This window comes from Rhinopithecus roxellana, chromosome 1 (assembly GCF_007565055.1).
Source record: "Rhinopithecus roxellana isolate Shanxi Qingling chromosome 1, ASM756505v1, whole genome shotgun sequence".
In the NCBI taxonomy this organism is placed as follows: Eukaryota; Metazoa; Chordata; class Mammalia; order Primates; family Cercopithecidae; genus Rhinopithecus; species Rhinopithecus roxellana.
The window spans coordinates 131,462,841-131,486,728 of record NC_044549.1 but is presented as its reverse complement, the minus strand read 5'-3'; the positions used below and the strand labels follow the sequence as shown (position 1 = coordinate 131,486,728).

Below are 23,888 nucleotides of genomic sequence, written 5' to 3'. Positions count from 1 at the left end.
TTAGAATTCTTTTAGTGGTGTTAAAAGCTGTTTTTTGCATTCTAAAAATAGCTCAGGCTCATTATGGGTTTGGAAATTTGTAATGAGAGAAATGGGGGGAGCCACACAATTCAGAGACAACTATCTTTAGCATTTTGGTATATTCTTTCCAGATACATTTTTTAGATAGTATTGAACATGCCTATATTTTGGTATATTCTTTCCAGATACATTTTTTAGATAGTATTGAACATGCCTAATGTACAATTTTTCATCTTGCTTTTCTCCTTTAACATTCTTTGTTATAAATTCTGTTAGCCTTTTTAGTGATTACCCAATATCTTGAGTTGGATTACCTTAATTTACTTGACTTTGTATTTTAAATATTTCTAGACAAGTACATATACATATTCCTTTAAAGGGTGCTTGAATTATACTATGAATTAATTTTTTAGAACTAGCAAGCTGATGAAAAAGCACCATTTTCCTACAGTTAGAAAAAAATGCATTATCTTCCCTTGTGTGGTTATGCATATCTGAATCACTGCAAAACTGCATTTGAAAGTCATCCTTAATATTCCCAGAGTTCTGATTGGGTTAGATAGGATATTTGGACTGCTTCATAATTTTCAGGTCAAAACCAATAGTAAAAAATACCAACAGAAATTTTCTGTGGAATAATGATGTCACTAGCTCCCCTGTAAAGGTTCTCAAAGTAAGTAACTTCCAGCCTGTACTGTTTGGCACATGCACAGAGAAGAAACTTAACTGTTTATAATAGTGTGTGGTTTGTTTTTAGAATTTTAAGAAAAAATCTTGAGAATATTTTAATGTAATATTATTTATGTACGCTAATAATTATTATTTTAGGTCCACTGGCTATTCTGAGGTGATAGTTGTCGTTGGAGGATGTGAGCGAGTTGGAGGATTTAATCTTCCATACACTGAGTGCTATGATCCTGTAACAGGAGAATGGAAGTCTTTGGCTAAGCTTCCAGAATTTACCAAATCAGAGTATGCAGTCTGTGCTCTAAGGAATGACATTCTTGTTTCAGGTAAATATAGAATTATTACAGTAGCTACTTTTAATTTGGACACAGCTTCATTATTTTAAACATCCAGTGTCTTAAAAACGTGCATACTCCCACTTTAGGAAGATCAGTTTACAACAAATAAAACCAAGCATGACTTTTTGCTCTTAAAAACAGATACAAGGCCAGGCACGGTGGCTCACACTTATAAACCCAGCATTTTGGGAGGCCGAGGCGGGCAGATCACCAGGTCAGTAGATTGAGACCATCCTGACCAACATGGTGAAACCCCATCTCTACTAAAAAAATACAAAAATTAGCCGTGTGTGGTGGTGGGCAACTGTAGTCCCAGCTACTTGGGAGGCTGAGGCAGGAGAATCGCTTGAACTTGGGAGGTGGAGATTGCAGTGAGCTGAGATTGCGCCACTGCACTCCAGCCTGGTGACAAAGTGAGACTCGGTCTCAAAAACAAAAAACAAACAAAAAACAACAAAAAAAACCACAAACAGGTACAAGATGACATGGAATGATTTACAAAAGATCCACCAGAAAATGCCTTTAATCATGTCATACTTTAAATGCTCCCAAATGCATGTAGAGTATGCTATAATTTTTTAAACTTTACCTCTTTGCATGTCAGAAGTACTCATAGAATTAAGCATCTCTAGTTCACCCATGTTTTTGAAATTCTCCCCAGTTTATGAAATAAGATTTGCTTTAAAATTCTTAACTTGAACTTCTTTATGATATGTGATATGTTACCTTTAAAATTAGAAAATAAAATGACAGACTTATACAAAGTATAACTATAGTATCTATGATGGGAAGTCTGTTAATTGGTAAAATAATTTCACCAGCTTTGCAGATTATTGTATATATTATCCACATTGAGAAATACAACAATACATACTTTATTTTTTACAATAGTATGCTTTTTGAAAAATGGGTGATTTAAAGAACAAACCTTTAGAATAAACCATTATTTGGGTGCTTCTGATGTCTTACTCTTAAATTAACAATGTTTTATGTCTGTAAAATTCACATCCTGTATTTTATTATTTTGGATCTATAATTATCACTTATCAAGGTAACAATTGGTAAAGTTTAAATTTGCTCTGTAGAACTATTTCCATTAAACTTCAAGAGGTCTTTATTTATTGAGCTGAATTCTCAAATTCTCGAATTAGATGAATGAATTCCATGTTTTCTTTACCTGTGCCTTGGTGGCACAGATCTCTTGGTGACAGCTATATCGTGATAAATTCTTGTGTGTACATTGTTTTGCATTTAAAGGTGGAAGAATCAACAGCCGTGATGTCTGGATTTATAACTCACAGTTAAATATTTGGATCAGAGTTGCCTCTCTCAATAAAGGCAGATGGCGTCACAAAATGGCTGTCCTCCTTGGTAAAGTAAGAGAAACCACTTTTTATTACTATTGCTGGTATATTTCCAAAGTAAATACCACAGCTGAATCTTTCATTTTACTCACCCTCTGGGTATTTTGGATTCAAATTGTATTTCCTTCCATTTCTAACCTCAATAGATAAACCAAAGATATAAACAATATGACACTGTACTTTTGAATGGATATTTTGTTCTCCTAATTTGGAATTCATGGCAGTGCAGCACATTTCTCTTCTCATGCATCACTGGAGTCCAAATGCCTAAGAAGCATTGGAAAATAAAGGAGTTACATCAGATACAGACAGGCCAATGTCTAACCCATGCAGTTTGTTTTCTTTTTACTAACTTTGCCAGTCAGGCAGAGATATATTTATCCAAAGTCATGTATTTTATCTTTTTTATTTTAAATAAATATTAAGATAAACTCACTAACAGGCCGGGCACGGTGGCTCACGCCTGTAATCCCAGCACTTTGGGAGGCCGAGGCGGGCGAATCATGAGGTCAGGAGATCGAGACCATCCTGGCCAATGTGGCGAAACCCCATCTCTACTAAAAATACAAAAAATAAGCTGGGCGTGGTGGCATGTGCCTGTAGTCCCAGCTACTCAGGAGGCTGAGGCAGGAGAATTGCTTGAACCCGGGAGGCGGAGGTTGCGGTGAGCCAAGATTGCACCACTGCACTCCAGCCTGGTGACAGAGCGAGACTCCATCTCAAAAAAAATTAAAACTAAAATTTAAAAACTCACATTTTTGAAGAAAACCTATTCTTGACTGCAGCTAATGATTATTAGAAACAATACATTACTTGGGTTCTGAACCATCTACTGTCTATAGGAACCTGAGAATCAAACTTTTTGTTTTTTGAGATACGCCTCACTCTTTTGCCCAAGCTGGAGTACAGTGGCATTATTTAGCTTGCTGCAACTTCTGCCTCCCCGGTGCAAGTGATTCTCCTGCCTCGGACACCTGAGTAGCTGGGATTACAGGTGTTCGCCACCACACCTGGCTAATTTTTGTATTTTTAATAGAGACAGGGTTTCGCCATGTTGGCCAGGCTGGTCTCCAACTCCTAAGCTCAAGTGATCCTCCCACCTCGGCCTCCCAGAAGGCTGGGATTATAGGCGTGAGCCACTGCCCCTAGCCAGTTTCCAAACTTTTTAAAAGCAACTACAGGTGGAGTTTCCAAAATGCTTGGGACCAGAAGTGTTTCGGATTTGGGATTTTTTTTTCTTTTCTTTTTAGACAGGTTCTCACTCGGTTGCCCAGGCTGGAGGACAGTGGTGCCATCACTGCTCACTACAGCCTTGACTTCCTGGACCCAAACTATCCCTTCTACGTCAGCCTCCCAAGTAGCCAAGGCCACAGGTGCACACCATCACGCCTGGCTAATTTTGTATTTTTTGTAGAGATGGGGTTTCTCCATATTGCCCAGGCTGGTGTCAAACTTCTGGGCTCAAGTGATCTGCCTCAGCCTCCCACCACTGCACCAGGCCAAATATTTTGGATTTTTTTCATATTTTGGAATATTTTCATTATATTTGTTGAGCATCCCAAATCAAAAAATCCAAGATCTGAAATGTTCCAATGAGCATTTCCTTTGAGCATTAATGTCATCACTCATAAAGTTTCAGATTTGGAACATTTTGGATTTCAGATTTTTTAAGATTTGGGAAGTTCAACCTGTATACTCTCTTTTAAAAAGTCATATCTAATACAAAAATGTATTACATAACACATGAAAATACAGCAGTTATACCAAGGATTACCTTAGAGTCTTTAGCTTCTCTCTGCCCCCATCTCCATATGCTCGTCCAAAACCACCTCAAATTAATGAACAACTAAAAGCCGCATACTTGCTTTCGCATATGTCTTCAACTGATCTCCTAGCACCCCCTTCTAAAAAGATTGCTGTCTCATAGGCCCTCCTATGGAGACAGTTAAGTACCACCACTGAAAAAACAAAGCTCTAGTTGAAACAGAAATGGTGATCAGGAACCTTTCTTGGTCAGCCTCTTATCAGTCCTCCTTCCTCTCTTTCCTCACACGGGTTTCTTAAAACCTCTATACTAGGCTGGGCGCGGTGGCTCACACCTGTAATCCCAGCACTTTGGGAGGCTAAGGTAGGTGGATCATGAGGTCAGGAGATCGAGACCATCCTGGCCAACATGGTGAAACCCTGTCTCTACTAAAAATACAAAAATTAGCCAGGCGTGGTGGCCGGCACCTGTAGTCCCAGCTTCTCGGGAGGCTGAGGGAGGAGAATCGCTTGAACCCAGGAGGCGAAGTTTGTAGTAAGCCAAGATTGTGCCACTGCAGGCAGTGTTCTGTTGGGAACCTAATTTCACAGCAGTAGGTGAGCAGCCACTGAGCGAGCTCTACCGCCTCAACTCCACCTCCTGTCAGATCAGCACACATTGGATTCTCATAGGAGCATGAACAGCACATATGAGGGATATCTAGGTTGCAGCTGTTTATGAGAAGAAGCTAATGCCTGATGATCTGAGGTGGAACAGTTATATCCCCAAACCATCCCACCACCACCAGTCCCCCACCCAGACCTGTGGAAAAATTGTCTTCCATGAAACTGCTCCCTGGTGCCAAAAAGGTTGGGGACCACTGTGTAGAATACTAGAGCTTCTCAAAACAGAGTTTATATTTTTATTTTTTGAGATAGGGTCTTGCTGTGTTGCTGAGGCTGTAGTGCAGCAGCATAATCATGGCTCACTGCAGCCTCGACATCCTGGGCTCAAGTGATCCTTCCACCTCAGCCTCCCTAGTAGCTAAGACTGCAGGCACACACCATCATACCCAGCTAATTTTTGCATATTTTGTGGAGATGATGTTTCATCCTGTTGCCTGGGCTGGTTTCAAACTCCTGGGTTCAAGTGATCCTCCCGCCTCAGCCTCCCAAAGTGCCGGGATTACAGGCATGAGCCACCATGCCCAGCTCAAAACACAGTTTAAAAGCTGTTAATTCCTAACGACCTGGATCTAGTGTGCTGCTGCTGTCTGCATGGCCAATGAAATAATGAGGACCTTGAGACAGATTTACTGCAAATAACATGTTAATAGAATCTTTTCTAAAACCATTTGGTTTGTGAGTACCTACTATATTATATATAGTGTTTGAGGCTGTGCCTCAAGAAGGATAAAACATTACTAGAAAAGAGGGGCTAAAATAATCCAGGGGTTGGAAGGAGATGTTATCTGACTTAAAAATTTATAATTATTTAGTTTGGACATACAAAGGCAAATGAAAAGTATTGATGTCTCAAAAACCATATATGTATTGGTAAACTCAAATTTATTTGACAAAATAGTGTACTTGAGTTGAAGATACCCAAAGCTTAGAAGCACTAAATCAATAAAGGAATCATTCCTATCCTACACAGCAAGTGCTCAATTCATGGAAGCCATTTTGCTAAAATTACAATATAGATTTAATTCAAGCTTATAAAATGTACTTAAATTTATAAATACTCAGTTTAAGGAAACCTGGGATGGTTTAGAATGTAGAATCTTAGGTGAGCACTCCCCAAGGTAACTTAGAAGTGTGTCTTAGGCTGCAATCCTCAAGAAAGAATAAAAAATTACTGGGTGTGGTGGCTCACACCTGTAATCCCAGCACTTTGGGAGGCCAAGGCAGGTGAATCACAAGGTCAGGAGTTCAAGACCAGCCTGGTCAACATGGTGAAACCCTGTTTCTACAAAAATACAAAAAATTAGCTGGGCATAGTGATGGGCACCTGTAATCCCAGCTATTCAGGAAGCTGGGGCAGAATCACTTAAACCTGGGAGTCAGAGGTTGCAGAGAGCCACACCGCTGCACTCCAGCCCTGCGACAGAGTGAGACTCTGTCAAAAAAAAAAAAGAAAAAAGGAAAAAAATCTTAGAGTAGGAAGGGATGATGGAATAATGGAGAATATTTCATGTTACTTGGTCATCTTATAAATAACCCCAAAGAGATTAAGTCACTTCCCAAGATTACATAAAAAATGAGAAAGCAGAGGCAAAAATTCAGACTTTTCTTGATCTAGAGGCATTTTATCTTGATGTTCATGGCATGTATTATATTTTAATTTACACATTTAGGAGTATGTATTAAAGTTTAATCCTCAAAATTATGCCATGTGATAGATACTATTATCGTCTTCATTTTAAAATTGAGGAAATATAGCCGAGCATGGTGGCAGGTACCTGTAATCTCAGCTACTCAGGAGGCTGAGACAGGAGAATCACTTGAAGCCAGGAGGTGGACGTTGCAGTGAGCCGAGATCATGCCATTGCACTCAAGCCTGGGCAACAAGAGCGAAACTCCGTCTCAAAAAAAAATTTATAAAACTGAGGAAATAAATTTGAGTCTCCAAAAGGGTAGATAAATTGCCCTTACATTAGATGGCAGAGCTGGTGACCAAAGCCTGTGTCCTTAATTGCTACATCGTGCCACAGGTTCCATACTCCATATAGCTGTGCATATATTCCATATAGCTTTTGTAAGTTACTTAACCTGTGGAGCTGAATGGTGTTGGGGACACAAACTCACCAGCAGATTATTTTAACATAATGTGAGAAATGCATGATATAAGTGGCATTGAGTACTGTGGAAATTTGGGGGCACACAGAAAGATAAATTGTGGACAAATTTGAATGACAAGGTATGAAGTTTGGCCTTGACCCTTAGACATTCATTGTTGAAATATTAAGAGGAATTGATAAAGTGTTTTAGGAAGAATAATCTGTGGTTTAGAGAGAACAAGCATGGAGGCCAGGAGGTTATTTGAGAGGTATGAAGTGTTGTGGACCCTCAAGTGGGTGATGGCAGCGGGAAACGTAAAGGAAGGGGTAGATGTGAAAGATGCTGTGGAAGAAGACTCAGTGGGACTTAGCAGTTAATTAGCTATGGAGGGAAGAGTTAATGAGGACAGTCCATTAAGAGAGATGTGAGCTGGGTGTGATGGCTCACTCCTGTAATCCCAACACTTTGGGAGGCCGAGGCAGGAGGATTGCTTGAGGGTGGGAGAATGGCTTGAGGCCAAGAGTTAGTGACCAGCCTGGGCAACAGAGGGGAGACCCTGTCTCTGTGAAAAATAAAAATAAGTCAGTAGGCCGGGCGCGGTGGCTCAAGCCTGTAATCCCAGCACGTTGGGAGGCCGAGACGGGCGGATCACGAGGTCAGGAGATTGAGACCATCCTGGCTAACACGGTGAAACCCCGTCTCTACTAAAAAATACAAAAAACTAGCCGGGCGAGGTGGCGGGCGCGTGTAGTCCCAGCTACTCGGAGGCTGAGGCAGGAGAATGGCGTAAACCCGGGAGGCGGAGCTTGCAGTGAGCTGAGAACCGGCCACTGCACTCCAGCCCGGGCGACAGAGCGAGACTCCGTCTCAAAAAAAAAAAAAAAAAGTCAGTAGGGTGTGGTGATACACACCTGTGGTTTCAGCTACTTGGGAAGCTGAGGTGAAAGGATTACTTAAAAAAAAAAAAAAAAAAAGAAAGGATTACTTAAACCTGGGAGGTTGAGGCAGTAGTGAGCTGTGATCATACCACTGCACTCCAGCCTGAGCAACAGAATGAGACCCATTTCCAAAAAGAGAAAAAGAGAGAGAGAGAAATGTGGATGTTAAGCTGCTGGAGAGCTTTGTTAGGTTGAAAGTTCCCTATATAAACCATGATGCCTAATGAATATTTTGCATATAAACCATTTAATAAATATCTTACTGATTGGTTCACCTGTCATATAAAGATATTAATTTGCCCTACCCTTCTTGTATTTGTGAAAAGAAAATGTACATAAAAGCTCTGTGAACTTTAGAGTTCATTATGTGTCAAGTACTTTTCTAGACAGGCTAAAAGATAGGCCTGCCTTCAGCACTGTCATAGTCTAGTAATTTTTTCCTAATATTTTAGTTTCAGAGCTTTAATACTTTATAATAATCAAATATTTCATTACCCATAAGTGTGAATATTTAAGCTAAATTGTACAATTCTCAGTGTGAGCAATATTACCCCCAAGGGGGCAAAGATTGGTTCTTAGAAGGTGAAAAAAAAACATGTACTCTTTCATGTATAAAGCACAGATATACATAATTAAGGTAAATAGATACACAATTTATTTGTGGCATTAAAATTTTATGGAGGGAAGACTATTAGGAATAAAATACCTAAAAAGGCTCCATGGATTGTGATGGTGGTAGGGGGATGATGATTTTTAAAAAAGCTCAGAAATTCTGAGCTAAATATATTGCAATTACATTTAGCATTTTAAAGAGAAGAGATCCCTTAATTCTTTAACCAACTACTTCAAAATTCAGACTTTTGATAATTAAGATTTTTCCATGTGTATTTTACATATAGGTATATGTTGTTGGAGGCTATGATGGGCAAAACAGACTTAGCAGCGTAGAATGTTATGATTCCTTTTCAAATCGATGGACTGAAGTTGCTCCCCTTAAGGAAGCAGTGAGCTCTCCTGCAGTGACTAGCTGTGTAGGCAAACTGTTTGTGATTGGTGGAGGACCTGATGATAATACTTGTTCTGATAAGGTAAGCCATGCACTTTTAAAGAAATTACCAACGATAAGTACAAGAATGGAAATACAGAAGGCTTATCAAGTAGGTAGCCAGGTCACTTAGTGTGAGGGGTCTATTTAAAAATTTCTGGTACTATATACTTTTGGAGAAAAACATTGAATTCTGGGTTGCTAAAGTGAGACTCTAGTATATCTAACAATTTGCTCTTACAAATATGATCCAATCTTTTTGAAATGAGACGGTCTTTGTAGAGATTTTGTACTGAATAAATTGTTCTGAACCTTTGCTATCATCTACAGAATCTAAAAACTATTTACACAGTTGGGAAGTGAATTAACAAATGGTAAGACACGGTAAATATACTGCTTCCAACTGGGTCATTTTCTACATTCTTTCGAATTATTTTTCAGAAAAAAGAAAAGGAAAGGAAACCTCCATAGTGTAAATAGAGGATGGTTCAAAGTTGCTCCGATTCAGTAAACTCCTGGGACAAAAGAATACGTGCTATCCTGACATCTCAGGAAATGTTTATTCTGGAAAAAAGGGTCTAATGCCTAGTTGGTTTAGCAATGTTAACTAAATGTTGTCAATCTATTCATTCTTTTTCTAAATTCAGTTTAAAATAATGTGATCAAATGTTACTTATTTAGAATGTATTAATTCAGAATTTGTGATAGTTCAGAGCATACTGACTGAATTGAGGTTTACTTGTTTTCTTTTGAAGAAAGGACTCCCTAAAACCATTAAGAAGTTATATTCAGGTATGAGGCATAGTTATTCTACGTAACACGATTGTAAAAAAATTTATACTGTTAATTTAATTGACAAACCTGATGGCCATTCATTCTAGAAACAATCTCTGTGTGTTTGGTACTCTATTCTGCTTGATAGTAATAAATTTTCATTTTATTTGAGAATGTTCATAATTCAGACATTTCACTATCAGGCTATCCTAATTCTCTGAATTAATAAGATTTTATTTTAAATAATGTTTGTAGGTATTGGTAGACTCTTTATTAAGTACATTTCCATTTTTGTTTAGAAATTTTAATTATATATTTTTATATGTCATTAGGTTCAATCTTATGATCCAGAAACCAATTCTTGGCTACTTCGTGCAGCTATCCCAATTGCCAAGAGGTGTATAACAGCTGTATCCCTAAACAATCTGATCTATGTTGCCGGTGGACTGACCAAGGCAATATACTGTTATGATCCAGTTGAAGATTACTGGATGCACGTACAGAATACATTCAGCCGTCAGGTAATAACATAAAGCAATACAAAAGAAAAATAAATCTAAGAGGGACCAAGTACATAATCATTATTAATACACTGGAATTTAAATTTTAAAATGTTTCAGGCCGGGCATGGTGGCTCACGCCTGTAATCCCAGCATTTTGGGAGGCCGAGGTGGATGGATCACTTGAGGTCAGGAGCAAGACCAGCCTGGCTAACAGCCTCTACTAAAAAATAAAAAATTATGGCCGCACACTGTGTCTCATGCCTGTAATCCCGGCACTTTGGGAGGCCGAGGCGGGCAGATCACCTGAGGTCGGGAGTTCGAGACCAGCCTGACCAACATGGAGAAACCCTGTCTCTTCTAAAAATACAAAATTAGCTGGGCGTGGTGGCGCATACCTGTAATCCTAGCTACTCAGGAGGCTGAGGCAGGAGAATTGCTTGAACCCGGGAGGCGGAGGTTGTAGTGAGCTGAGATCACGCCATTGCACTCCAGCCTGGGCAACAAGATTGAAACTCGGTCTCAAAAAAAATGAAATAAAATAAATTAAAAATTAGCTGGGCATGGTGGCACACGCCTGTAATCCCAGCTGCTCAGGAGGCTGAGGCAGGAGAATCACTTGAACCTGGGAGGCAGAGGTTGCAGTGAGCCGAGATCATGCCACTGCACTCCAGCCTGGGCAACAGAGCGAGACTACGTCTCAAAAAAGTAAATAAATAAGTGAAATAAAATATTTCATGTTTGCTTGAATTATTTTATATGTTTTTTAAAACTCCACATAAAGCATATGGTAACCTGTTTTGAACTCCTTCCAAGGAATTGTTGTATTGAAATAACTTCCTTTTTACCATCCCATGGAGAAGTATCTGTTGCACTTGGGCTGTTCTGTTTTTTTTTTCACACTCCTACTCCAGTATTTATCCCCTCTCTTTCATATTTCAGAAGAGGAGAAATGTTCCCAAACTGGTTGCTTCTTTGGTTAGAGGCTGGGAAATCTGCTATTTCTGTTATAAAGGAAATGGCTGTGCTCAGCTTTCTTTCATCCGTATATTCTACCTGGAGCCCTACTCCTTACCCACACTGCCACCTCCCAAAAGGCTTTTTCCCCGCCTTTTGATTCATGGCTCTTTTGCCTTCCACCCCCAAAATTGATGGTTCTGATGCTGAAAATCTGGCTCTACACATACCACTCTAGAGATGTACTCTTAAAGGTCACTGCTAATAATCTCGTCACTCTCGTTCATACTCTCTTGTTTTTCTACCCGGTCCTTAAATATGGATGTTCCTTGAGCCTGTCCTCTGTCCTCTTCCCAGTTTATACTCTTTCCTGAATTACCTCATTTACTACTCAGCACTGATGACTTCCAAGTCTTTATCACCATCAAAGCCTCTCTCCTGTGTTCCAAACTCAAATTTCTAACTGCCTATTTGATATTTTACATGGGTATTTCAAGACTTTAAATTTCAAATAGAACTTACCCTCTTCCCCAAACCTACTTTTTCTATATTCCCAAATAACCTAGAAACTTAATTTATTAGATTATCTTTTTCTTCTCTTAAATTGAATTAATCTAGCCTATCAGTTCTTCTATTTTTTCCATTCCTGTTGTTTCTACTTTTGTTCAAGTTCTTACCAATTTTTACCTAAACAAACAAAAATACTCTAATTAGTTCTCCGTTCTCTAGTATCTTGTCTCTCTAGCTCATTTTGCCATCAATTATCTTTCTTTCTTTCTTTCTTTCTTTCTTTTTTTTTTGAGACGGAGTTTCACTCTTGTCGCCCAGGCTGGTGTGCAACGGCGCGATCTCCACTCACTGCAACCTCTACCTCCCGGTTTCAAGTGATTCTCTTGCCTCAGCCTCCTGAGTACCTGGAATTACAGGCACCCACCACCAAGCCCAGCTAATTTTGTGTGCTTTTAGTAGAAACAGGGTTTCACTATGTTGACCAGGCTGGTCTCAAACTCCTGACCTTGTGATCCACCTGCCTCGGCCTCCCAAAGTGCTGGGATTACAGGCATGAGCCACCGTGGCCAGCCTATTATTTTTCAATAAATCTACTTATTGTCTCTTCTTTTATTGGAAGCCTATTAAATAAAATCCAAAACTTTTACCACTTCATTCTAGACCTTCTGTTGCCTGACCTTCATTTGACCTTTCAGCTTCACATTCTATAACTTTACCTCAGGTACCTTAAGTATCTGTCATTTGTAGTCTCTAAACAGATCATAAATGTTCTTGCCTTGGTTCATGCTGTCGTCTTAGCCTGTAATGCCTTTTTTACCTTCTCTACTTGTAATTCTACTCATCTTTCAAGGATCACTTCAGTACAACAGAGTTTAACTTAGGCAGAATGGATCTTTTTTGCTTTCTGATCTGTTAAAGCACTCACACCTCTTATGGCAATTGTATATTCCCTTATGGGTATAAATGTTTATTTCCTATACTGGAATTTAGTCTTCTTGAGGACACTATTCTAATTCATCTTGTATGTATCTTGCATTTATTTGTGTATAGTAAATATATATATTGAATAAGTAAACAAATGAGGAAGTACCAGAGAGACTTAATTTTAAGATAATATTATTTGCAAGATGCATTAGAGATACAGCATAGATTATAAGGATAGTGAATAAACCATTTTTCTAAAGTTGTTGACATTGAGGTATAGTCTCCAATTAGAAATATATATGGAGTAACATTGCCCCAGTTAATGAAAGGGACAAATAGGCACTTGAGCTTCATGGTACAGAATGAGTATTACCTTTTCTCCCTCTCATATTACATCTAAGTAAAAATAAATCACATTTCTCCAGCTCAGGGACCTCCCTTGGAAAACCATTCTCCAGCCCTATAGAGGCAACAGTGTACCCTACTTGCATGCGAATCCTCATGTGGTCAAGTATTGAGACTTATTTCTAATTTTTAAAAAATCTAAGCTGCTTTTTATTGGTTTATTTCAGTGAAGATTGTAAAGAATAATGCATTTTTATTTTATTTTATTTTATTTTATTTATTTATTTTTTTTTTTTGAGACGGAGTCTCGCTCTGCCGCCCAGGCTGGAGTGCAGTGGCGGGATCTCAGCTCACTGCAAGCTCCGCCTCCCGGGTTCCCGCCATTCTCCTGCCTCAGCCTCCCGAGTAGCTGGGACTACAGGCGCCCGCCAGGTCGCCCGGCTAGTTTTTTGTATTTTTAGTAGAGACGGGGTTTCACCGTGTTAGCCAGGATGGTCTCGATCTCCTGACCTCGTGATCCGCCCGTCTCGGCCTCCCAAAGTGCTGGGATTACAGGCTTGAGCCACCGCGCCCGGCCGAATAATGCATTTTTATTAAGAATTACTGCTCTGCCGGGTGCAGTGGCTCACGCCTGTAATCCCAGCACTTTGGGAGGCCAAGGCAGGAAGATCACGAGGTCAGGAGATCGAAACCATCCTGGCGAACATGGTGAAACCGCGTCTCTACTAAAAATACAAAAAAATGAGCCAGGCGTGGTGGTGGGCGCCTGTAGTCCCAGCTTCTCGGGAGGCTGAGGCAGGAGAATGGTGTGAACCCTGGAGGCGACGGAGCTTGCAGTGAGTGGAGATCGTGCCACTGCACTCCAGCCTGGGAGACAGAGCGAGACTCCTTCTCAAAAAAAAAAAAAAAAAAAAAATTACTGCTCAAGCTGGGTGCAGTGGCTCATGCATATAATCCCAGCACCCCGGGAAGCTGAGGCAGGAGGATCACCTGAGGCCAAGAGTTAGGGACCAGCCTGGGTGACAGAGTGAGACCCTGTCTCAAAAAAATTTTTTTTTTAAATAAAGAAAAAAGAAAAAGAATTACCATTTATTCAGAACTTTGCTATATTGTATAAAACAATAACAGTTTAGGAAGATAATTGCCGGTATGTAGCATATTGCAGGGTATACACGAATGTTTTTTAACTAGGTTATTGAGATAAAACTGAGAAAAAAATAATAATAGGACACACATGGCACATTTTCTCTAATTAAACAACATTCATTGACTTTAGAAACTTAAAGAAAATAAACATTTGGATCAGAAGTATATTAAGGCTAATGAAGATAAATCATTGAAGTTCAAATCTAGTACTGGGATTTAGGGGATTATTTTCTCTCCTCTGTTTATTCTTACCACCAATGCTGCTAAATACATCTATGCACACTGATGTGATCTCGGCTTACTGCAACCTCCGCCTCCCAGGTTCAAGCGATTCTCCTGTCTCAGTCTCCCAAGCAGCTGGGATTACAGGCGCATGTCACCACACCCGGCTAATTTTTGTAGTTTTAGTGGAGACAGGGTTTTGTCATATTGGTCAGGCAGGTCTTGAACTCTTGACTTCAGGTGATCTGCCTGCCTCAGCCTCCCAAAATGCTGGGATTACAGGCGACAGCCACCACGCCTGGCCTTATGTACACGTTGATAGGTAATTTTTGAGCCATCTGTAAGTGGCTGTTTACCCTTTTAATGCTAACCAATGAAAAAGGATAAATGAAACTAATTTCATTGTATACAGTTAAATGAACCCAATACTGTTGCTTTTTAAAATGCTTAGAATTTTTTATTTATTTATTTATTTATTTATTTATTTATTTATTTATTTATTTATTTATTGAAGCGGAGTCTCGCTCTGTCGCCCAGGCTGGAGTGCAGTGGCGCGATCTCGGCTTACTGCAAGTTCCACCTCCCGGGTTCACGCCATTCTCCTGCCTCAGCCTCTCGAGTGGCTGGGACTATAGGCACCCACCACCACGCCTGGCTAATTTTTTGTATTTTTAGTAGAGACGGGGTTTCACCGTGTTGGCCAGGATGGTCTCGATTTCCTGACCTTGTGATCTGCCCACCTCGGCCTCCCAAAGCGAAAAGTACTTAGAATATTAAATGCAAAAAAGAGTTGAAAAAAATGAGGTCTTTATTTTTTACAGTCCTAATGGACCCAGCCTATTTATTTGTTTGTCCTTCACCATTTCCATGCCTCTTTTGACTTTGCGTAATTCCTAAAAACACAATTTATTATTCGAAACATATTTTGCTTTCCTGTCAGGAACATCCTTTAAATAAAACTGTGGGATTTTTTTTTAAAAAAGTCAATGATGAAGACTTTTTTCCTCTCTCTTCAGGAGACCAGGTATTTAAAATATCATTAAAGATTAGAATAATTAAATGAAAAGAAATCTGATTCTTTTTGTCTATTGTTGACATTTTAACACTTAAGCATACAAAAATAACAAGGAGAGGGTTTTTTTTTGTTGTTTTTTTGGTTTTTTTTTGCAATGTTAGGCTCATGTTTCATTTCAGTCTTTAAAAAAATTAAAACTTTATGTATTGATAAATTATTTTTCCTATGTATAAACAAACACATAGAGTAAATGGTATTTTACTAGCATGGAATACACTATTATATCAGATAAATGTAATTTCCTGATACGAATACTTGGTTTCAAGGTTGTTTGCTTTATTTAATTCTGAGCATTATTATCTGAAATGATACTAATTACCAAACCATGTAATTATATATTGTTTTAGAATCATCATCAAAATAACTATAAGGTTCAATAGTGGGAACTACCTTGTACCTGAAAACTAAGGTTTTTGTTTGTCTTTATTATATTCAGAACTTTAAGAACTTATAGAAAGAGCTCATTGTGCTTTAAATGAAAAATATTAGAGTTTGTTCCCTAATTGGTGCAATTCATGGAGCGGGGGTATTCTCAACAAAAGTGTCTTTCACTATGTGATAATGGGCTAAGTCATTCTGGGTGTCTGTAAATTCTAATAGAGGCATTTTTAAGTACTCACAAATTATTTCAGACCTAAAGATAGTATCCTATGATATAAAGCCACGAAGATTTAATTTCTTCTATAAGAGCAAAATTTATATACAGCAAATTTGGCCAAGTAAAAATGCTTATTGAACTCATTGGTAGAACCTATTTCATTGTTGGTTATGCGGAACCAGGATAATAAGATGCAGTAACTTTCTGAATTAAAGGGAAACTTTAATTGGAAATGGAAGAATATCTAGCCTGCAGTATAATTAGATCCATGTAATAGTGAGTCAGTTGTTAATGTAGGGTTTTTTGTTTGTTTGTTTGTTTGTTTGTTTTTTGAGATGAAGTTTCGCTCTTGTCACCCAGACTGGAGTGCAGTGGTGCAACCTCGGCTCACTGCAACCTCCGCCTCCCAGGTTCAAGCAATTCTCCTGCCTCAGCCTCCAGAGTAGCAGGGATTACAAGCACCCCCCACGACGTACAGCTAATTTTTTGTATTTTTAGTAGAGATGATGTTTCACTGTGTTGACCATACTGGTCTCGAACTCTTGACCTCAAGTGATCCACCTGCCTCAGCCTCCCAAAGTGCTGGGATTACAGGCACGAGCCACTATGCCCAGCCAGGTTTTGTTTTTGAAGAATCACTCTCATCCTTGCAAGAATATTTGTTTCATATAGTAACTGTATTATTCACAGAGAATAATAAAATTTAGCTTAGAATCCCATTGTGTGGGAAGTTAACTGTAAGATGTTATTTGAGACATTTATATGGCCCAGCCAGGGCTCCTAATAACAGTGTTTCGTTAACTTAGTTATAAATTTTTTCCTCATTCATTCATTCAATTTGTGGGTAATCCCATATAATGAATATTGTTCCTACTCTTTGGTCATGTAACTGCCACTTTCTATAATAACCTTCCTGTAATAGGAGAAGCAAGCCAGGCTCTTTAAAGATGCTTTTGCTTAACTACCATTAAGTTAAAACCCTTTTATCAGTCCACATCCTACCTCCCACATCTTGGCCCCAATTACTAACATAAAATCTTTTTTTTTTTTTTTTTTTTTTAACTTTTAAGTTCAGGGGCACAAGTGCAGGTTTGTTACATAGATACACTGTGTCATGGGGGTTTGTTGTACAGATTGTTTAATCACCCAGTTATTAAGCCCTGGTACACATTAGTTATTTTCCTGATCCTCTTCCACCCTCCACCCTCTGAAAGGCCCTAGTGTGTTTTGTTCCCCTCCATGTGCTGTATTCTCATCATTTGGCTCCCACTTATAAGTGAGAACATGCAGTATCTGGTTTTCTGTTCCTGTGTTAGTTTGCTAAGGATGATGGCCTCCAGCTCCATCCACATCCCTACAAAGGACATGATCTCGTTATTTATTATGGCTGCGACTGACATATCATCTATCTTGACATTCATTTCATTCATGCAAACTTATCCAGCACTCACACATAGAACAGAGTAGGGCCAGAGGACCTTAGCTTATATCATGCCTCCCTTTTTTTGACTGTGTTAAAGCATTATTTTGCTTTTCTGTTTGTTACCAAATCCTTTATCTTCAATGGTTAATTTTTTGTTTATGTATTTGGTTAAACAGGAAAACTGTGGTATGTCTGTGTGTAATGGTAAAATATATATCCTGGGTGGAAGACGGGAAAATGGAGAAGCCACAGACACTATTCTCTGTTATGATCCCGCAACAAGTATCATCACAGGGGTAGCTGCAATGCCCAGGCCAGTGTCCTATCATGGCTGTGTGACTATTCATAGATACAATGAGAAATGTTTTAAACTCTGAAGCCAGGATACCTCACCGAAGAAGCCACACCAATCCAAGATGGGAGGTTTTAAAAACTCTAGAGTGGGAACTTCACATATCTCCTTTGTGCCATATGCAAAAAGTAGTAAAAATAATAATTTGGTGCCTTTCTCCTCAAAATATCAATCTTTCAAACTGTAATAAAGCCTTTCCTATAATTGAAAAAAAAAACTTTTTTGTTAAAGGTAATGTGGTTGTTACTTGGCCTTTGAAGAGTGTACCTTTTGTAAGTATTTGTAAGAAGCCTATGTGAATTAGGAAATGTCTGTCTGCAGACCTTTTAGGAATGTGTGAATGGTGTCTTCACTTATTATGTATGTTTATCTGTATGTATATTCCTTATTTTGTCATATATGTAGAGAAAATTGCATGACTTGAGGCATCATTTAGGTTGAAGAAGTTAATGCTTAGAATGCATTCTAGGAGAAAAAATGAGTTTTAAAAACTTTTGTTGTTAACAAAGTATATCCAGATTGATTAATTTTATTGAAGAGTTTTTTTCTGTAATTGATAAAAATGTAATGACAATTCAGGTATCATAAAATACTGAACTATTGTGACTTTATTCTTAGAATTGCTGTCTTACATTTAACATGTTTTTAGGGGGAAATTAGGTAGGAGAGAGAAAAATAAGTGCCCCTACAGAGGGGATTAAAATTATAAGTTAATTCCTAAGAGAAAAATGGAATGGCCATTGAAGGAAAAATGATCCACTATGGCTCTCAAAGTTTTTATGCATCATCTCTTCAATCTTCTAAGAAAGCTTCTTTTCTTAACTTGATAAAGCAGTTGAAACCCATTTTGCAATATTGTCTTGTGAAAACCAGGGACAGACAGCCAGGCACAGTGACTCACACCTGTACTCCCAGCTACTCAGGAGGCTGGGGCAGGAGGATTGCTTGAGCCCAGGAGTTTGAGGCTGCAATGAGCTATGAACGCACACTGCACTCTAGCCTGGGCAACGGGGTGAGACTCTGTCTCAAGAGAAAAGAAAAAGAAAAATAGGGATAGGTTTTCTTCCCTAGCCCAGTAGGGTTTGACCTCATTAGTATGGTGCTTTGGGTGAGGACCTCTTCCTTGATTATCCTAACTTCTAGTGAACAGCTAAAATTCCTGAGAGGCTCTACTGTTACGGTACCTTTAATAGGATAAAGCAGGGACCACCTATCTCAGTGGGTCCATTTTTCTTTTAAAATTAGTTATCTGAAAAAACTTAGCAGTAGTTCCCATCTTTAAGATAAGTCTTTCATTTGGCCCCCATTGTGTAAAATACTAATCAGCATTTTCAAGCTTCTGTACAACAGACTGCTTTTGTCTAGATTTTTCAACTCCACTTTATAAAGCTTATCAGTTTTCAGAGAGGAATGTGAATTTTTTTTCTAATGCAAATAGAGATATGGCAGGAACTACAGCATAAGTGATTATTGTGATTCTGGGTGGATGGATATAATTTACAACATTTGGGGATGTTCTAGGTAGCCTGCTGTAGGTTGACTTCCAGTCACTGTTGTCTTTCACATTATAATTTGTATATTTCTTGTGACAGAAGGGATGATGCAAATATGTAATTAGAGTGTCACCAGATTTCTGTTAAAACCAAGGTTGAAATAAAAAGCCTGACATTGGTAAGCTACATTGTTTTCTCATCTTAGAATGATACAGAGATTTCAAATAGACATTTTTTAAACTTTAATGCTTAGCTAGAATCTACATTCTGAGGAAAACTCTAAAAAACTTAAAAATTGTTAGGGAATGTTTATTTTTCAAATCATAATTTTAAAATAACCATTTTGTGGTAACAGCAATTCAGAAAACAATTTTGTATCATCTTAGTTGAAAGAATGTAGGTACAGTTTGGATACTTGTACTTTAATTTTAGAGTAAACATCTGCATTATACTCTTACAGATAATAGAATTATTTAGATCAGAAATTCTTTACAGTAAATGAGATAATGTGTGAAAAAGTATTTTGTAAATGCTAAGGATTCTACAAACGATAGTTGTTATTTTCATGTGTATTTGTAAGATCATGTCCATTTCATGAATACAGGACTTCACATAAAAAAAGACTTTTTCAAGATAACTTTGTATTCCAGTATTTTTGTCTATTGTAAAAAGTATTAACTATTTACTTTTATTTTGTTATACATTTATTTTAATATCCATGTGTTTATTATAGTAAATTTGAAATGAAATCCTGAAAAACAGATTTTTACAGACCTCATACCAATATTAATTTTTTCTCTACATAATTTAAAACTACATAAATTAAGTAGTTAAAATTTATATTGAAGGCCACCAAGAACTTACATTGAATCTTAGAAAATTTAAATAACTATTTTTGAAGTTATCCAACTTATATTTTCATTTTTTAATATTTATCTTCCTTTACTAATTCTTGATAAATAATAGCATTAGACTTGATAAAATAAAAAAGATTTTAGAGTAGAATTAATATATCAAAAGGGATATATCAGCCAAATTGGTGTCAGATTGTATTCATTCTCTCATCACATAAAGATTTTTCTTTTGATAGGTGATGCTCATATAAACCTTTGGTTTAGAATCTATATATGTACATGTGTATGTATGTAGATAGTATGGTTGTATACACACATATATACCAAACACCATGAATTTTAGCAGTGTGCAATGATCAGAAAAAAAGCATATAAAGTAAAAATTAGTTGACCATGCTAAATTCGATTCTGGAAGATTTTTTTATTTGGGCATTTCTACAACTTTTTACATTTGAAAGTACATGATGAGTATTAGTAATGATGACTTGTGAATAATTAGAATCTTTATGACAATTTAGTTTTACAAGGTCAGAAGAGATGAGTTTGCTAAACCCAGCTGTGATACCTCAGTTGGAAAGGGAATTCAAAGGTATGCTTTGTAGAACAGAAAAGTACAGGTTTGTTTGTTTGTTTTTAATGAACTTTAATCCTTTTCTGTTTTTCCTCTATGTGAGTCAGCTACAAAAGTGGTCTAATTTTTACAACAGTAGAACCTCCTCCTTTTCTACTCTAATCTTCCCACTGACTTTACTGCACAGGTATGAAATACTAGCGTATTGGATCTTCAGTAACCTTTTTATTTCCTAGATAATTGAAATATAGGTATTTACTCCATTTAAACCAGGTGATAAGATGATGTAAATACTCAGGGAGGGTATTGTTACTTTTGCTTGTTTGGGGTGTAAAGTGCCATAACTGAATAATCTTCAATTCATGATTCTGGAGTAAGTTGAATTTGGAAAAAGGGGCTTCACACATGGTGGTGGTTGAACATTGATTCTTTTATATTGAAAAAGATGAAAATGTTTTGTGGACTGATACATTTTATCTTAGTGAATATGAATTGTTTATGTATCTCTACTGTCAAATAGCCTTTTTGAAACTCAGGAAAGACAAAGGTTCAATTACACCACTTTTGTCAGTAAGCAAACCAGGTATGTTTTTGTTTTTGTTTTTGTTTTTTCCTGTTGTCTGGATATGGCAATAGATTTTTTAAATTGCTGTGAGAACCCATATATGAAAAGAGAGGAGTTGAACTGTGTGTGCCTTTTATATCTTGAAATTTATATGTGGAAAAGACATATACTTCAAACTGTATTTTCTTTTTTGGGGGGCGGGGGGACGGAGTCTTGCCCTGTCACCCAGGCTGGAGTGCAGTGGTGCAATCTCAGCTGACTGCAACCTCCACCTCCCAGGTTCAAGGGATTCTGCCTCAGCCTCTCGAGTAGCTGAGACTACAGATGCATGCCACCACACCCGGCTAATTTTTTTGTATTTTTAGTAGAGACGGTGTTTAGTAGAGATGGATCACTCCTGACCACGTGATCCGCCCACCTCGGCCTCCCAAAGTGCTGAGATTACAGGCTTGAGCCACCACGCCCGGCCTGTATTTTCAGAGAGAAGGGCTTGGTGTTTATGTGGTGCCAAGTGGTAAGATAATGGCTCTTCAAGGCTTCCTATGGACTGCCTTTATTTTAGTAAACTCAAGACACCAGTTAACCTCAACAGAGTTTTGGCCTTATTAGAATTTGTTGTGCATCTTATTGAAAACCAGGTTTACATCACCTCACCCCATTATTCTTTTTAGTTAAATAAATTCACCATGCCAGGTAACCAGAATTGAGCGAATTGGTTGATCTTTAAGGCAGTAGGTTTGACTAGCTAGCTATCATTATTGTCACATCTAATGCTAGGCACCAGAAACCATTTGAGCCAGGAGTGTGAATGAATAATTCCAGAGACACTTTAGACATTTTTTAATGTTTTATATGAATGTTTTACATTTGTGTGATTGCCTTAGATATTAAATTTTTCCTAGTGCTGAAGGTTATCATCATAAATTTTTTAAAAACAGCAACATTCATAACTTATTTTATATATTGTTCCAAAGAAAAGAATTTGTTTTAATGGTTTCAAAATAACTGCACCTGAATTTGTTTATGTGCCTTAAGTTCTCTAGTGCTATTTCAACTTTTTTTTCAATCTAAATGAAGCTTACCTTAGATAAGGTTCATATTTGTTTCCTATAGAGTAAATAAACTTCCCCTTCTTAAATTGTGTAATAAGCACCAACGTGTGGTTGCTTGGCAGAATGAGAATGTTAAGGGAGATTGTTGGATGTTTGGAGTTTCATTATATTTTTTGTTTTTATTTTTTGATACCTAGGTGCTTTTTAAAATATTCAGACAAATATCTATCTTACATTGATTAAACCCGTGTAAATTCATTTGCAGTATCTACATCGAATGTCAAAAAAGTATACTTATTTTTGTTCCATACTTATGTACAATTTTTTCCCTCTTCAGGCTTTTTCATTTAACTTTCTTGAAAAAGCACTTACTCTTCCCTCCCTATCACCCCTCCCCCATGGTTTCTTTATTTAAATTTTTATTGAGAGTTGTTGGAGCTCTAAGACAATACAATTTTAGAGTTGAACAAAAGTATAATCTGCTTTATAACTAGGATAGACCTAAGGTCATTTGCTTTCAATTAGAGGCTCCAGAGTCTTCATAGTGAAAAGAATGCTTTGTATTTCATTGTTCTTAGTTAAGTTGTAGCACGTGAATACTTACATGTTTTGTTTCAATATACTTCTTGCATAGTTTAATTTTTTAAAAGTTGTATCTAATAAAATGTCTTTTAACCATTATTACTTGACTATATGGTTGTATTAAATTTTGTTTACCAAAAATTTGTTGTTCTGTTTTATTTTAAATATATTTAAGGGGTTGTGCAAAAAAGAGATGGGGAAAATACTGGATATATTAATAGATGTGTGTATTTACTGGTATGTCCATAAAATAGCTGGAAGGATAAATAAGAAACTGAAAACGTTAGTGTGTAAGAGGAAATGAAATGGTGACTGAAGGACAAGTAAAAATGAAACTTTACTGCATACGTGTGTGTATATATATATATAATTATAAATGCGTATAAAATCAATTTCTTAGTCTGAAACACACGAAAGTATTCCCTATTCAAAAAAAATTTTTTTTTTTTTTTTTTTGAGATGGAGTCTCGTTCTGTCACCCAGGCTGGAGTGTAGTGGTGCAGTCTTGGGTCACTGCAACCTCCGCCTACCAGGTTCAAGTGATTCTCATGCCTCAGCCTCCCATAGCTGTAGTAGCTGGGACTACAGGTGCATGTCACTGTGCCCGGCTAATTTTTGTATTTTTAGTTGAGACAGGGTTTCATCATGTTGGTCAGGCTGGTCTCAAACTCCTGACCTCGTGATCCGCCCGCCTTGGCCTCCCAAAGTGCTGGGATTACAGGCATGAGCCACTGTGCCTGGCCTAAAAATTTTAATTAACACAAGGTAACCCATAACATTTGCAACCTAATGTTCTTATGATTTGGTTCTCACATTGAGTCAAAGAAAACTTTTTTTAAAAGCATAGAGTTTTTTGTTTGTTTGTTTGTTTTTTTGAGACACGGCCTCACTGTGTCATCCACAGGCTGGAGTGTGGTGGCACCATCATTGCTAACTGTAGCCTAAACTCTTGGGGTCCCAAGTAGCTGGAATTGCAGGTATGTGCCACCACGCCTGGCTGATTATTTTTTGTAGAGACAAGGTTATGT

General features: G+C 37.8%; 1 protein-coding gene across 4 annotated transcripts in view; it reads left to right on the top strand.

Moving 5' to 3' along the window:
* The window catches only part of KLHL24 (kelch like family member 24), a 53,526-nt gene extending 30,567 nt beyond the window's left edge, over window positions 1–22,959 (top strand). For all 4 annotated transcript variants that reach the window (XM_010366218.2, XM_010366219.2, XM_030931488.1 and 1 more), the window contains 5 exons: window positions 850–1,034; window positions 2,304–2,422; window positions 8,772–8,960; window positions 10,024–10,212; window positions 17,568–22,959. In XM_010366218.2, the coding sequence (XP_010364520.1) occupies window positions 850–1,034; window positions 2,304–2,422; window positions 8,772–8,960; window positions 10,024–10,212; window positions 17,568–17,768 (883 nt within the window). In that variant the 3' untranslated portion in view covers window positions 17,769–22,959. The remainder of the gene's footprint in view (window positions 1–849; window positions 1,035–2,303; window positions 2,423–8,771; window positions 8,961–10,023; window positions 10,213–17,567) is intronic.
* Window positions 22,960–23,888: the final 929 nt, after the last annotated feature.